A 16,232-nucleotide genomic window follows, 5' to 3' on the forward strand; every position below is an offset into this window, starting at 1 on the left:
GTATGCACCATTAGTCTTACATCTTTTCCATCAGCTGCCCCCCTCCCCTCTTTTTTTAATTTTTTTTCTCCCTTTTCCCGGCTCGCTTCTCTTCGCCTCCAACTCTTTTCCCACCCTCAATCCTCCATGCCCTGAATTTTTGTCCATTAACGTTTTTCTGACAGCTTTTGTAGCTCTCTTATTGATTTTTTAAATATATTTACATGATCAAAGTAACAATTTGATTACATTTTTACGATACCTGGAGTTTTTGGCTCCCACAACCAATATCCTGATACTTTATAGTATTAATGACTGCTTCTACTGTAGGCTTTGAGTTCATTGCACCTCATCTATTTTCATATATTCTGTCTATTGCTCTTTTGTTTTAGTACTTACTGTTTGTTTCTTTAGTGTTTTATTCTTTCTTTATTTCCGTTCCCTGTTCCCAAGCTCTCTTTATGCCGTGTTACTTTGGTCTACTTTAAAAAATGTGACTAAAACTAAAAATATAATAAGGAGTTAAAATATAACTAAACAAATGGAAAGAAAAGAAAAAAAAGAGATTTGAAGAATTTTATATGTACTTTTTTGTCACAAGCTGTAACATTTGTTTGTTTCCTTTTCCGCCCTTTGTTGACTCAGGCTGTGTACGTTTGTTCTTGTTTTATATTTCTGTATCTCACTTTTATAAAGATCTTAAATATTGGTATAGCCAGGTTGCAGAAGTTCTTGGTGAGTTTTTTGATCCTTTCACACAGAAATGTTGGCCTAGGGTATTGGGGATGTGCAAGTGAAGAAAGAGAAAATATGTAAAGTTATGTGTGGACTTTATAGAGGGGATGTAATTGGGTAGGATAGCTGATGGAGGTTATGTGGGTGATTCTGGACTTTGATAAGATTGTGAGTTTTCAGAGAACACTTAAAGGTTGGAGACTAGAGCAGTCTTATTGTGTGTGGGAGGGCATTCCACAGATTGGGTGAAGGCTGAAAAAAATTCTTGTATGTGTGAATGGGAGCAGGTAATGAGTGTGGGTGAGAGACGCAGATCTTGTGCGTAGCCAAGACGTCGAGATGGAAGATAATTTTAAATTGGTAAAAAGATGTATATGGGTGTAGTTTGGTTAATAGCCTTATGTGTAAGTAGAAGTATTTTATATTTCATTTAGTCAAATACAGGTAACCATGTAGGTACTGACATTGCGCAGCAGCAGACAATGAACGTTTTGCGAGTAAAATCAGCATTGTAGGTGCATTTAAAATGGATTGTTGGGGTAAAAGTCTGTTTTGGGGAAGACCAGTAAGGAGACTATTGCAATAATCAATGTGGTAGATAATAAGTGCACAAATAAGAGTTTTTGTAGTGTCTATACTGGCATATTATGGATATGGTTTTAGTGGTATGCAATGGAATTTGAAAAATGATTTTGCGGGGATCGGAGTTCAGAGTCAAGGATGACACCTAGGCAGCGAGCTTGAAGGGTAGGGTAGATTGGCGAGTTATCAACAGAAATAGAGATATCAGGTTAGAAGCTACTAATGGCCGGTAGAAATATTATTAGTTTTGTTTTAGAAAGATTAAGCTTAAGGTGGCAAGATGGCATTCAACATGAAATAGCAAAAAGACATTCAGTAACGTGGTTCAACATAGATAGTGACAAATCTGGAGAGGATGTGTGCATTTGAGTATCATTCACATACAGATGATACTGAAATCTGAAACGGCTGGCAAGTTTGCCGAGAGGCATGGTATAAATTGAGAAAAACAGGGGACCTAAGACTGAGTCTTGTGGTACTGCAACTGATAGAGTAAGTAAAGAGAAGGTAGATTCAGAGAAACGTACACTGAAAGAGCGATTTGATAAGTAGGATGAGAACCAGGATAGAATTGTGTCCTGAAGACCTAGAGATTGTAGTGTTTATATGAGAAGAGAGTGGTCAACAGTGTCAAATGCAGCAGAGAGATTCAGAAGAATAATAGACTTAGCAGTGGTCTCTGGAGTGTTGGAAATGAAATCCTGACTGACGTGGGACCAATAAATCTTTCTAGTCAGTGTGTGAGATGGGTATAGGCAAGTCTCTCAAGTAGCTTGGAGGGGCATGGCAGCCGAGACGAGACATGGGATAGTAATTTGAGAGAGTTAGGGTCTTTTTTCCGACCTCGGAATCACTAATTTCCCATAAGTTCGGGTGTGTTTCCAGTAAACCGAACCCGCACATCTCTAACAAGAATTACTGTGCAACTGTAGATCCATGGCCCTGTGTTTATATAATAGTTTCCACTAGTGAGACAAGGCAGTGTAATTAGTATACACTGAGCATAAGTCCATTCATTGGGCTTAAAAATATACATTTCTGCTCTGTAAGTGTGTACCCAAATGCGTCCATATTTAGATTTTGGTATATCTTTAATTTGGGAGCAGAACAGTTACGGCAAGTGTACATTATACATGTAAGTGTAAGTAGCACATACCTTAGCAATGTGACCCTATTAGACTTGGATGCATCTCCAGATACACTACTTAGGTGGCATAATGTGACTATATTATATCAGTAAATCATAAATGTATGTAGTTTTGAGATTTTACAGTATATGTTAAATGTCTTTTGGAAATTACAGTATATCTCATAAGGAACGGCATTGAATGTCTGTTAATGATGCTAAGTCAGAGACCCCTTTTGTGATTGATGATTCTAACATACATATTTTATATGCAATATCACCTACTTATCCTCTAAGAGGAGAAAACAGAAGACATCCAGCTGGACAGAGTTGCAGTAACTGGTTATGCAATGACAAGGTCAAAATAAAAATGAATATATAAAACAATATGTACAGTACTTAGTAAACAAAATACATATGTTCTTCATATCCTAAAAAATCCAGACTGGGTTTACAAGCCAGTGTTATCATAGCAGGAGGACCGCAGAGTAAAATGAGTATATCATCAGCAGGAGAAGGTAGATGTGCTTGGATCATCTTCGAATCAATATATCCTTGGCTGTATTCCCATTCTAAGCACCAGCAAAGAAACAGAGAAATGTTAGTAAACCAATAATTAGCAGAGGATTCCAAGCCCTGCTTGGCACTTTATATTTTTATCAAAATTAATATTCTATGGTTATCTATTGATTATAGCATGTCAAGTAAACTCATACTTACTGTCCTGACAGCCAAAGGATAACTTTTACCTTGCAGAGAACTCCACATGTTACTGTATGCCTTGCAGAATAACAAGGTGGGTTACCCACTGTATTTGTATGAAATAACCCATGTACAAACTTGCATATATACACATCATGCATTTATACGTGGGTACGTGCTTAATATACAGTATATCTGCCGTTGATATATACTGGAGTTATCAGCATTCTTTTGCGAATGCGTCCAAAATTCAAGCCTTATGGAGCATTTTCAGTTCATTTCAATTGACCATTTTTTAAAATAGGTTTTCCATTATGTATGCTGCATTCAGAAATCCCATGAAAATTAATGGACTATTGAAATATATGGGAGGATCAGACAGAGTGGCCGCCAGCTACAAATTCCATCTAAATCGGTGGGTCAGTGAGCATTAAGTTTCCCTGTTAGAGTGAAAATCAGCCCCAGGCTTGGCAGCCTGGATTAGTTCCCTTCTATTATCAGAGAAACCTGTAGCGTGGTGTCCTCCTGTCATAGTGTAACTATCAGGGTGTATATGAAAAGCCAGGGATCAATAAAATGTACCAATCTTTATTAAATATGCAAACACAAGAACTGATTAAGGTTGGAGTCCTTTGACGGGAGAGCTATATCAGAAAGAAGAAGCAGGTATGCTGTAGGAAAGCCTCTAAGACACAAAGGATACATGAGTACTAAGTAGGGATGTGCAGGCTCGGATAGGTTCGAGTTTGCACGTGGAGTTCGGATTTTTCCCTCCAAAAAAACGGAACTCAGAACGAGGCAAAACGTCATCTTACATGGACGAACATCATCATTCCTGGTCTTTTGTCCAGGAATGATGATGTTCGTCCATGTAAGATGACGTTTTGCCTCGTTCTGAGTTCCGTTTTTTTGGAGGGAAAAATCCGAACTCCACGTGCAAACTCGAACCTATCCGAGCCTGCACATCCCTAGTACTAAGGGGCTGATTCAGAGTCGCACGCTGTTGTGACCAGTTTAACGTCTTTTGCCATAGTCGCATCTTCGACTTTATGCTAATGCTAATATAAGCCCTTCTCCCAGTGTTCAAGCGTGTCTGAATGTGCAAGGACTGGGACACCAACTTGGTGACGCAACAATCCTGCTTGGTGCATCTTTAGATGCAGCCATCCTTGGCACAATCAAAACCTCCACCAGCCTTATGCTAGGTGCAGATTCTCAGTTAGAATATGGCCTCCAAAGCAAGCATCTGCGTCAACCAGGTATGTGACAAGCCCGTAAGACAGTGCATCTCCGTGCTTCTGAATAGTCACTGTAAAGGAATGCCCACCACATTTCCAATACATCTCTGAGGCCATTTGTCTTAATCGCTACTGCGCCTCTGTGTGACTTTTAGCGACTTTAATGCATATGATGCATATGCAGTTGGAAAACATCAACCATTTGTGCGAATATCGGCATTGTGTGTGACTCAGAATCAGGCCATAAGTCTTACAGACACAAAAACCATATGCAAATACTTGCAAACTTATAACAAAAGTTGGGATGGCTAATAGGCGGCCCTACATCAATCTTTTGGATTGATGCAGGATTGTAATGTCTGCATTTAATGCAGAAGATGATTGGTAAATTAAAATTGATCTTCTCTAAAAGCCTGATTCAGCAGAGGATGGAATTGCTAAGCCGCACACAGCAGCTTTATAATTCCGCCCTTGCTAAAATGCAAATGCAGCAGGAGGTGTCACTGTACGAAAAGTGGGACTGTCCCACTGAAATTGGGACTGTTGGAAGGTATGTTTATCCCCCCCTCAGCATAGCATTGAGTGAGGACACATCTGTATGACTTGATGTCTGATTATCCATCAACAGGGAAGAAGATGGCATAGGCTCTAAATCTTCTGCATATCCAGCATCGTTCTTGAAATCTTAAAAAGAAGGTAGCAGAGACGTTAAGTGGAGCAACAGCTGCTGCAGGCGAAGCAGAGCAAAAAAGTGGAAAGCGGAAACCCTGAAATCCCCAACCATGGAAAAAAATTACCCTGCAATAGAAACTACAGCAGCAGCATTGCCTCCAGCAGGACATGAAATAGTGCAAAGGAGCGATAACACTTGCCATTGATGACATGATCCACAACAGAACAACTGGATCAAAAGGGGGAGTTATGGATCCACAAGTAGCAGCTGAGCTGCTGTACCGCCTTGCATAGCAACCCAAGCAGCACTAGCAGGCATGTGACTGATACCCCTACTTGACCTTCCCATTGCTTTATTTGTTCTAGGAGCAAAGCTTGTAAAATAAATAAAGAGGGGATGACCCCTGCCTTGTAGCTGCAGAGTGTACAGGCTGGGCAATCACAGAGGGATTAGCCACCAGAATACAAAATTACACTAGCAGGATCAATTACAGCAGTGTAACCTGATAAGGATGAGCAACCTGTGATAATTCCCTACTGGTACTGGGTAGTCCCTTTGCAGTACCTGCACCTCAGTAGCAATGCCCCTGCACTATTTTGCAAGCCGACTATGCCCTCCCCCCCCCCCTGATCCTAGGAGTGGACCTTCTAAGATTGTGGGAAATCAATAGACAAAAGGAGGCTGATTGAGTGTGTGGCTTGTAATGTGCTTGTCACATCCAAAAAGTGAGCAAAGTGGCAGTCTCCCATGAAAAATGGGTATGCATCTTTTTCTTAGTTATGTTAATTATGTTCAAGTTATATTAAGTGACTAATATTAAATTATTTGCTCAAACACACTAGATAACCTTAAAAAGGTAAATCAATAGAATTTTACCTGCAGTCCAGTTGTCATGCCTTCAGCATCATTTACAATTGTTATATGTATTTAATTCCAGTTTAAGCTCCACCTAGTGGTCAGACTGATATCAGCCAGGTTTGGACTTTGTAGGTTTCCTTAGCTCAACATTGCCTACCCCCGATCGCCCCCTCCTGCTTCTCATACCCGGGCTTCTCCCGGGAAGTCTTGGTAAAAGTGGTGAAGAATGTCATAAAGCATTGTTTTTTGGAGCAAATTAGTAGCCCCATCAAATTTGGGGTGCTTCTAAATGGGTACTAGCATATTTTAATGTCTCTAAAGTGAAGTTTTTTGAAAAAGTTAAATTCCTCCGTCATACAAGCACCAGCAATCCCAAAACAACTTGGCCCCTTCTTAGAGCACCCGCTGAAGCTTGTTTCGTTTTTTAAGCTGTCCTCCCACGCGTTTTTGTGGTGTTCCTGTTTTTCTTTTGTTTTGGGGGGGTGTGTGAATTGTCCTTTGGGGGGTGTACCAAAGGTTCTGAGTGGTTTCCCAACATCTGCACCCTAAAATATAGATTTTACACTTTTTTTCACCCACTATTCTGTGGAGAAAAGTATCGCCAATTTCAGTGCATTGATTTTTCGCATAGGCGAAAGCGGACTGGAATAAAATATGGAGATACATTTTCAGGCAAAATTTTCGACAAAAACCATGCGAAAACAGCTTTTCACTCCGAATTGAATACGGCCCTAAGATTAAAATAAATATGCACAATTAAAACAGTATTATGGTGCATACACACAGTACGATTGTCAAAGATAATGATTTCGATGAACGATCTCCCTGGTGTGCTGGATGATCGATAACGGCCAACATCCCTATAGTAACCTTGGTTGATATCGACCAGGTTGGCCTGCATGCACGAGTGATGAACGATATCATTATCGTCCATACGTGCCTGCGCATCGCAGGTTGTTGGTGGGTTGGGAGGGGCCAAAACATGCACGATATGAACGATAACGATATGATCGATATCGTTATCGTTCATATCGAGCATTTCAATCATCCCTTGTGTACGCACCATTAGTTGCATCAGAAAGATTAAGAACATGTTTAAACTAGGGGTGAGCGGGTTCGGATTTCTGAAATCCGAACCCCCCCGAGCCCCCCCGATCCGAGTCCGATCCGAGTCAGGCTCGACTTTTCCCGCCTGACTCGGATCTGAAATCGAGGCAAAACGTCATCATCCCGCCTTCCGAGTCTCGCGGGTTTTGGATCCTATATAAGGTACCCGCGTCGGCGCCATTTTCTCACTCGGCTGTGGACAGTGAAGAGGGAGGGTGGGAGTTAGGGCTGTGTAGTGTAGTGTAGTGTAGTGTAGTGTAGTGCTGCTGTTGTCCACTACTTCAAAGTCCATAGGGGCTGGCTGTGTTGTGCTGTGCTGCTGTTGTTAATAGGGGCTGTGTCCACTACTTCAAAGTCCATAGGGGCTGGCTGGACTGTGTTGTGCAGTCAGTTCTCCATAGGGGCTGTGTCCACTCCAAAGTCCTGTGCAGTGTCCCAGTCCTAAAGGAGTGCTGTAGTGTTGTCCAGGGGGTGCTCTGTCCATCAGGGGTGCTCCCCCCAAGTGCTAAAAAAATAATATATTTTCTGTGTTTGTGAATTGTGTGCGCAGTAGCCGCACGTGCATCAACAAAGTAGTGCCAAGCGTGCGCCTGTGTCATAAGTAAAGGGCCGGCTGGCTTGACCGTTAAAGGGTGCTGTAACCCCCGAAAGTACACTCCAGTCCAAACCAAAAAAAAATTATTTTCTGTGTTTGTGAATTGTGTGCGCAGTAGCCGCACGTGCATCAACAAAGTAGTGCCAAGCGTGCGCCTGTGTCATAAGTAAAGGGCCGGCTGGCTTGACCGTTAAGGGTGCTGTAACCCCCGAAAGTACACTCCAGTCCAAACCAAAAAAAAAATTATTTTCTGTGTTTGTGAATTGTGTGCGCAGTAGCCGCACGTGCATCAACAAAGTAGTGCCAAGCGTGCGCCTGTGTCATAAGTAAAGGGCCGGCTGGCTTGACCGTTAAGGGTGCTGTAACCCCCGAAAGTACACTCCAGTCCAAACCAAAAAAAAAATTATTTTCTGTGTTTGTGAATTGTGTGCGCAGTAGCCGCACGTGCATCAACAAAGTAGTGCCAAGCGTGCACCTGTGTCATAAGTAAAGGGCCGGCTGGCTTGACCGTTAAGGGTGCTGTAACCCCCGAAAGTACACTCCAGTCCAAACCAAAAAAAAAATTATTTTCTGTGTTTGTGAATTGTGTGCGCAGTAGCCGCACGTGCATCAACAAAGTAGTGCCAAGCGTGCGCCTGTGTCTTAAGTAAAGGGCCGGCTGGCTTGACCGTTAAAGGGTGCTGTAACCCCCAAAGTACACTCCAGTCCAAACCAAAAAAAAAATTATTTTCTGTGTTTGTGAATTGTGTGCGCAGTAGCCGCACGTGCATCAACAAAGTAGTGCCAAGCGTGCACCTGTGTCATAAGTAAAGGGCCGGCTGGCTTGACCGTTAAGGGTGCTGTAACCCCCGAAAGTACACTCCAGTCCAAACCATAAAAAAAATTATTTTCTGTGTTTGTGAATTGTGTGCGCAGTAGCCGCACGTGCATCAACAAAGTAGTGCCAAGCGTGCGCCTGTGTCATAAGTAAAGGGCCGGCTGGCTTGACCGTTAAAGGGTGCTGTAACCCCCAAAGTACACTCCAGTCCAAACCAAAAAAAAAATTATTTTCTGTGTTTGTGAATTGTGTGCGCAGTAGCCGCACGTGCATCAACAAAGTAGTGCCAAGCGTGCGCCTGTGTCATAAGTAAAGGGCCGGCTGGCTTGACCGTTAAAGGGTGCTGTAACCCCCGAAAGTACACTCCAGTCCAAACCAAAAAAAAATTATTTTCTGTGTTTGTGAATTGTGTGCGCAGTAGCCGCACGTGCATCAACAAAGTAGTGCCAAGCGTGCGCCTGTGTCATAAGTAAAGGGCCGGCTGGCTTGACCGTTAAAGGGTGCTGTAACCCCCGAAAGTACACTCCAGTCCAAACCAAAAAAAAATTATTTTCTGTGTTTGTGAATTGTGTGCGCAGTAGCCGCACGTGCATCAACAAAGTAGTGCCAAGCGTGCGCCTGTGTCATAAGTTGAGGGCCGGCTGGCTTGACCGTTAAAGGGTGCTGTAACCCCCGAAAGTACACTCCAGTCCAAACCAAAAAAAAATTATTTTCTGTGTTTGTGAATTGTGTGCGCAGTAGCCGCACGTGCATCAACAAAGTAGTGCCAAGCGTGTGCCTGTGTAATAAGTAAAGGGCCGGCTGGCTTGACCGTTAAAGGGTGCTGTAACCCCCGAAAGTACACTCCAGTCCAAACCAAAAAAAAATTATTTTCTGTGTTTGTGAATTGTGTGCGCAGTAGCCGCACGTGCATCAACAAAGTAGTGCCAAGCGTGTGCCTGTGTAATAAGTAAAGGGCCGGCTGGCTTGACCGTTAAAGGGTGCTGTAACCCCCGAAAGTACACTCCAGTCCAAACCAAAAAAAAATTATTTTCTGTGTTTGTGAATTGTGTGCGCAGTAGCCGCACGTGCATCAACAAAGTAGTGCCAAGCGTGTGCCTGTGTAATAAGTAAAGGGCCGGCTGGCTTGACCGTTAAAGGGTGCTGTAACCCCCGAAAGTACACTCCAGTCCAAACCAAAAAAAAATTATTTTCTGTGTTTGTGAATTGTGTGCGCAGTAGCCGCACGTGCATCAACAAAGTAGTGCCAAGCGTGTGCCTGTGTAATAAGTAAAGGGCCGGCTGGCTTGACCGTTAAAGGGTGCTGTAACCCCCGAAAGTACACTCCAGTCCAAACCAAAAAAAAATTATTTTCTGTGTTTGTGAATTGTGTGCGCAGTAGCCGCACGTGCATCAACAAAGTAGTGCCAAGCGTGCGCCTGTGTCATAAGTAAAGGGCCGGCTGGCTTGACCGTTAAAGGGTGCTGTAACCCACAAAGTACACTCCAGTCCAAACCAAAAAAAAAATTATTTTCTGTGTTTAGCCGCACGTATATATCAAATCGATATAACATAAATGGAGGACCAAACTTTCTCCGATAAAAATAAAATAGAGAAAGATCAAGAACCACTTCCTCCTAGTGCTGAAGCTGCTGCCACTAGTCATGACATAGACGATAACATGCCATCAACGTCGTCTGCCAAGGCCGATGCCCAATGTCATAGTAGAGGGCACATACAATCCCAAATGGCAAAGTTCAGGAAAATGACCTTGAAAAAGACATTTAAATCAGCTGAAGAGAAACGTAAACTTGCCAATATGCCATTTACGACACGGAGTGGCAAGGAACGGCTAAGGTCGATCCCTAGTATGTTCATGACTAGTGGTTCAGCTTCACATGACGATGGAAGCCCTCCTCCCACTAAAAAAATCAAAAGAGTTAAGCTGGCAAAAGCACAGCGAAGAACTGTGCTTTCTAAGAAGATATCACAAATCCCCAAGGAGAGTCCAAGTGTGGTGGTGGTTGCGATGCCTGACCTTCCCAGCACTGGACGGGAAGAGGTGGCTCTTTCCACCATTTGCACGCCCCCTGCAAGTGCTGAAAGGAGCACCCACAGTCCACTTGCTGATATGCAAATTGAAGATGTCACTGTTGAAGTACAACAGGATGAGGATACTGGTGTAGCTGGCGCTGAGGAGGAAGTTGGCGAGGAGGATTCTGATGGTGATGTGGTTTGTTTAAATCAGGTTCCGGGGGAGACAGTTGTTGTCCGTGGGATGAAAAAGCCCATCACGGTCATGCCTGGGCAGAAGACCAAACATTCCACCTCTTTGGTCTGGCAATATTTCTATCCAAATCCGGACAACAACTGTCTTGCCATATGTACCATATGTAAAGGTGAAATAAGTAGGGGTAGGGACGTCAACCACCTAGGAACATCCTCCCTTATACGGCACCTGCAGCGCGTTCATAAAAAGTTACTGTCAAGTTCAGAAACTTTGGCTAAGACCGTAAGCAGTCCAGGGACACCTAAATCCCTTTGTTCTGTTGTATCCAAGCGCCTGCAAACCACACCGTCAACTCCCTCCTCGTCAATTTCCTCCTTAGTCAGGATCGGAAGTAGTCCTGCAGGCCATGTCACTGGCATGACTGACTCTCCTATCCGGGATTCCTCTGGAGGATCCTGCATTGCTACGCCTACTGCTGCCGCTGCTGCTGTTGCTGCTGCTGGGAGTCGTTCATCATCCCAGAGAGGAAGTAGGAACACCACTACTTTTACTAAACAATTGACCCTCCAACAGTCCTTAGCGAGGAGGATGAAGTACGACAGCAGTCATCCTGAAGCAAAATGTATAACTGAGGCCTTGACTGCTATGTTGGTGTTAGACGTGCGTCCGGTATCCGCCATTAGTGCAGTGGGATTTAGACAATTGATGGAGGTAGTGTGTCCCCGGTTCCAAATCCCGTCTAGATTCCACTTCACTAGGCAGGCGATACCGAGACTGTACAGAAACGTCAGAAAAAGTGTCCTCAGTGTCCTGAAAAATGCCGTTGTACACAATGTCCACTTAACCACGGACATGTGGACAAGTGGAACAGGGCAGACTAAGGACTATATGACTGTGACAGCCCACTGGGTAGATGTATCACCTTACGCAGCAACAGCAGCAGCGTCACCAGTAGCAGCATCTCAGAAATGCCAGCTCATTACAAGGCAGGCTACGCTGTGTATCACCGGTTTCAGTAAGAGGCACACCGCCGACAACCTCTTAGAGAAACTGAGGGAAATCATCGCCCAGTGGCTTACCCCACTTAGACTCTCCTGGGGATTTGTGATATCTGACAACGCCACCAATATTGTGCGGGCATTACATCTGGGCAAATTCCAGCATGTCCCATGTTTTGCTCACACAATAAACTTGGTGGTGCAGAATTTTCTGAAAAGCGACAGGGGCGTGCAGGAGACGCTTTGGGTGGCCCGAAAAATTTCTGGCCACTTTCGCCATTCAGCGACTGCGTGCCGAAGACTGGAGCGCCAGCAAACACTCTTGAACCTGCCCCGCCATCACCTGAAGCAAGAGGTTGTGACGCGGTGGAACTCAACCCTCTATATGCTTCAGAGGATGGAGGAGCAGCAAAAGGCCATACAAGCCTATACATCCACCTATGACATAGGCAAAGGAGGGGGTATGCACCTGACTCAAGCGCAGTGGAGAATGATTTCCGTGTTGTGCAAGGTTCTCCAGCCCTTCGAACTTGCCACACGTGAAGTCAGTTCAGACACTGCCAGCTTGAGTCAGGTCATTCCCCTCATCAGGCTTTTGCAGAAGCAGCTGGAGAAAGTGAAGGAGGAGCTAAGACGGAGCGATTCCGCTCGGCATGTGGGACTTGTGGATGAAGCCCTTCATTCGCTTTGCCAGGATTCCAGGGTGGTCAATCTGTTGAAATCAGACCACTACGTTTTGGCCACCATGCTCGATCCTAGGTTTAAAGCCTATGTGGTGTCTCTCTTTCCGGCCGACACAAGCCTGCAGAGGTGCAAAGACCTGCTGGTGAACACACTGTCAGCTGAAGCGGAACGTGACACGTCAACGGCTCCTTCTTCATTTTCTCCTGCAACTGGGGCTGCCAGGAAAAAACTTAGGTATCCTAAGCAACCCGCTGGCGGTGATGCAGGGCAGGCAGGACCAAGTTTGGACATCTGGTCCGGACTGAAGGACCTGGCAACAATTTCTGACATGTCTACTGTCACTGCATATGATACTGTCACCATTGACAGAATGGTGGAGGATTACATCGGTGACAGCATCCAAGTAGGCATGGCATACAGTCCATACCTGTACTGGCAGGAAAAAGAGGCAATTTGGAGGCCCCTGTACAAACTGGCTCTATTTTACCTGAGTTGCCCCCCCTCCAGTGTGTACTCCGAAAGAGTGTTTAGTGCAGCCGGGAACCTTGTCAGCGAAAGGCGTAGGAGGTTGCTTCCACAGAATGTGGAGAAGATGATGTTCATCAAAATGAATTATCAGCTCTTCCAGGGAGACCAGCCTCCAGAAGGTACAGAGGGACCTGTGGTGGTGGATTCAAGTGGGGACGAGTTAATACTTTGTGAGGATGAGGATGTACACACTGAAGAGGGTGAGGAATCGGTGGATGAGGAGGATGAGGATGACATCTTGCCTCCATAGAGCCAGTTTGTGCAGGGACACATTAATTGCCAGCTTGTTTTGTGGGGGCCCAAACGAACCAATCATTTCAGCCACAGTTGTGTGGCAGACCCTGGCGCTGAAATGATTGGTTTGTTAAAGTGTGCATGTCCTGTTTATACAACATAAGGGTGGGTGGGAGGGCCCAAGGACAATTCCATCTTGCACCTCTTTTTTTTCTTTGCATTATGTACAGTTTGGGGCCTAGTTTTTCAAACTGCCATCCTGTCTGCCACTGCAGTTTCACGCCTAGATGGGTCACGTGTTTGTGCCGCCCACTCGTGTCGCTTAGCATAGTCATCCAGCTACCTCGGTGCAACGTTTTGGACATAAAAACACTATTGTGAGGTGTGAGGTGTTCAGAATAGACTGGAAATGAGTGGAAATTAAGGTTATTGAGGTTACTAATAGCATAGGAGCAGAAAAACCTACAAATTCTGTGATTTTAGCTGTTTTTATGCTTTTTTAAAAAAAAATACAGATCCAAAACACAAAACCCAGAACCCAAAACACGGAAGGGTGGTTTTGGCAAAACCAATCCAGATCCAAAACACGAAGAAAGATCCAGATCCAAAACCAAAACACAAAACACGAAAAGTGGCCGGTGCACACCCCTAGTTTAAACCTACAAAGAAATTAATATAGTAATCAGGAAAAAATTACACCTTGTAGAAATTTTCGCCCTAATGATTATTAATTAACAGTAATTGTATACAAAAGGTTTAGGTTATTTTTGCTTCTTGTTTACACCTATTTGGATGAGACCTTTGCTGTGCATATCCTGTTGTAATCATTTGCTTACCTTCTGGAGAATTATCCACAGTATACCAGAGCTGGAACTGTTCTGAATGGGTCATCTTTAACTTCTCAAGCTCATCACGCAGGAGAATGTCATGTTCTGACTGAAAAGAGATATACATAGTTTGTTCACCTCTTATTTCACCTATTTTTTTTATCACAGATATATTTCATTTTATTTAAAATTGGCACTGCTAAATAGCCCATGAAATATTTTTTTTGCATCATTTATATAATGAAGGTGTAGTTATACTGTACTAAACATGTATTGCTATGTAGCTAACTCATATTTGCCTACTCTCCCGGAAGTTGCGAGAGGTTTCCCGAGTGGCCGGATCTCCCGCATCCCGCCCACTTCCTAGTGAAATGGGCAGAATGGAGGAGATAAAAATGGGAATTGCCAGTTTGTTTGGAGGGGACAGGGATGAAATGAAATGGAAGCGTGGGACCTAATGACATCAGTGCCTGGTCCCACCCCCCGAAGTAGCAAGCTGTATCTCCTCTACGGGCTTCTCCTGGAGTAGGTAAGTATGAGTTAACTAGATAACCACTGTCAGTTATGACGCAATTTTTTGGGAACAGCTGCACATTTAAGGAGGAATTCAATTGTTTTTTGAGGCGGCAATAATTAATGGGTACCCATTAATTATTGTGCTTGTCACTCCCAAAGTACCTTAGCTACATAAAGCAGCTAGACAGGTCTAAGTCCTGGTTAGGGCGCCCAAACGAACATTTACCACGACCATATTGGTGCCCAAACCACGGGCTTTTCGCACATTTCTGCTCACCACCACAGGAGGCTACGAGCAGAAATGTCATCGACGGCAGCTCTCGTGACCAAACGGAGCAACATTTCAATTGCTTTGTTGGGCGCACATTAGTTAAGGTGCCAAAAAAATATTTAATTCCCCCCCTAAGAATGGATTTCAGAGTCATATATAGTCACAATAAATAGACAATATTCCTGATTATATAATTAGCAGTTGGGCATTTTACTGAGAGGTGTCCAAATGGACAGAAGTATTCAAAACTGTACTCTGTATGGCCTGAGCATGAGCAATTCCAAGCAGAATTGTTATAACAAGGATAACATGCTGTAATGGAAATTAGACACAATATTTTTCAAGATTTAACCATTTCCAAAGCAACAAATATCCCCATTTCACATCTGACGCTACCTAAGCAAACCTAGGCTGATGCACAGGGCTACAAGGTTTAAGCTTTACTTGCCAACATTTATTTTCTTGCTGTTTTTTGCTTTGCTCCCAACTCAGAATCAGACGCTATAAATTAAGCTCACTTAAAACATTGAGTATATTATTTGTAAACGCGGCCCTAAAGGCTCCCCAACAGTTCAGGTTTTAGAGATATCCATGGTTGAGCACAGGTTACTTAATTAGTACCTCCGGCAATTTTATTTAACCACCTGTGCTCAACCATGGATATCTCTAAAGCTGAACTGTTGGGGAGCCTTAAGGACCGCGTTTAGGAACTTCTGATCTAGACCACAGCAATCTAGGGCCTGATTCTTAGTTGGATAGAGCGGATAGAGCGGTGATGTCAGGCACAGTGGAGCAATGTTTTTCATGTGAGTCACTCCACACATGCGTCCCAATTGTTAACGCACAGAGCCGCAGTATAGATTTAGACACATGTTATGACCATTATTTCAGAATCTGAAGACACTCAAAGTGAGCATCTCCATCCTTGCACATTCAAATGCATGGTACATACACTAGGAAAGGGCTTTGTAGTGGCATTAGCATAAAGTTGCAGGTGCAATTGCCGCAAAAAATGCAAACATTGGTGAAATACGGGTGAATATCGTCAGAATTATATAGCAATGAATTAAGAATCGCTGATAACAGAATATAGATGCAGTATTTCTTTTATCAGTAGCTTTTTAGTCTTTTTCATAGTCTTTTTCATATATAAGCAAATGACTGTCTACTTTGGCACTTTTTTGATTTGGTCACATTCTAACATCAGTATTTTTTTATGCAGTATTCACACTAATGAAACCTTTTTTATTTTTTTTAAGAAGGCTTTACATTTTCAGAGAATAGCATTAGCTTGCCTATTCCTAACGACATATCAAATAATATCTACCCAAACTGGGCAAAAAAGTGATACTGAAATTGTAAAAAACATATACTAAAAACAAATGTGTATTTTCTTGGTATCATCAAGAATGGGGACTGGTAAGTACAATGTACTCCAGTGCTGAGGATAAGTGGAGCTCATCCTTAGCACTTTTGAGGTGATATGTTTTTTCCTTGTTGTTTATGTGTTTTTTGTGGGGGGTTGACTGTACTGCTAACTGGTCAGGCAATTA

At 43.5% G+C, this 16,232-nt stretch overlaps 1 protein-coding gene across 1 annotated transcript in view; it reads right to left on the reverse strand.

The window, feature by feature from the left end:
- Positions 1 to 2,821: 2,821 nt before the first annotated feature.
- The window catches only part of LOC148516895 (NADH-cytochrome b5 reductase 1-like), a 108,406-nt gene continuing 94,995 nt past the window's right edge, over positions 2,822 to 16,232 (reverse strand). The window contains exons 7-8 of the mRNA XM_088479427.1: positions 13,902 to 14,001; positions 2,822 to 2,994 (exon numbers count right to left, since the gene is read on the reverse strand). Coding sequence (XP_088335553.1) covers positions 2,822 to 2,994; positions 13,902 to 14,001 — 273 coding nt within the window. The remainder of the gene's footprint in view (positions 2,995 to 13,901; positions 14,002 to 16,232) is intronic.

Source organism: Taudactylus pleione, unplaced genomic scaffold (genome assembly GCF_031769625.1).
Source record: "Taudactylus pleione unplaced genomic scaffold, aTauple2 ptg000232l, whole genome shotgun sequence".
Taxonomy (NCBI): Eukaryota; Metazoa; Chordata; class Amphibia; order Anura; family Myobatrachidae; genus Taudactylus; species Taudactylus pleione.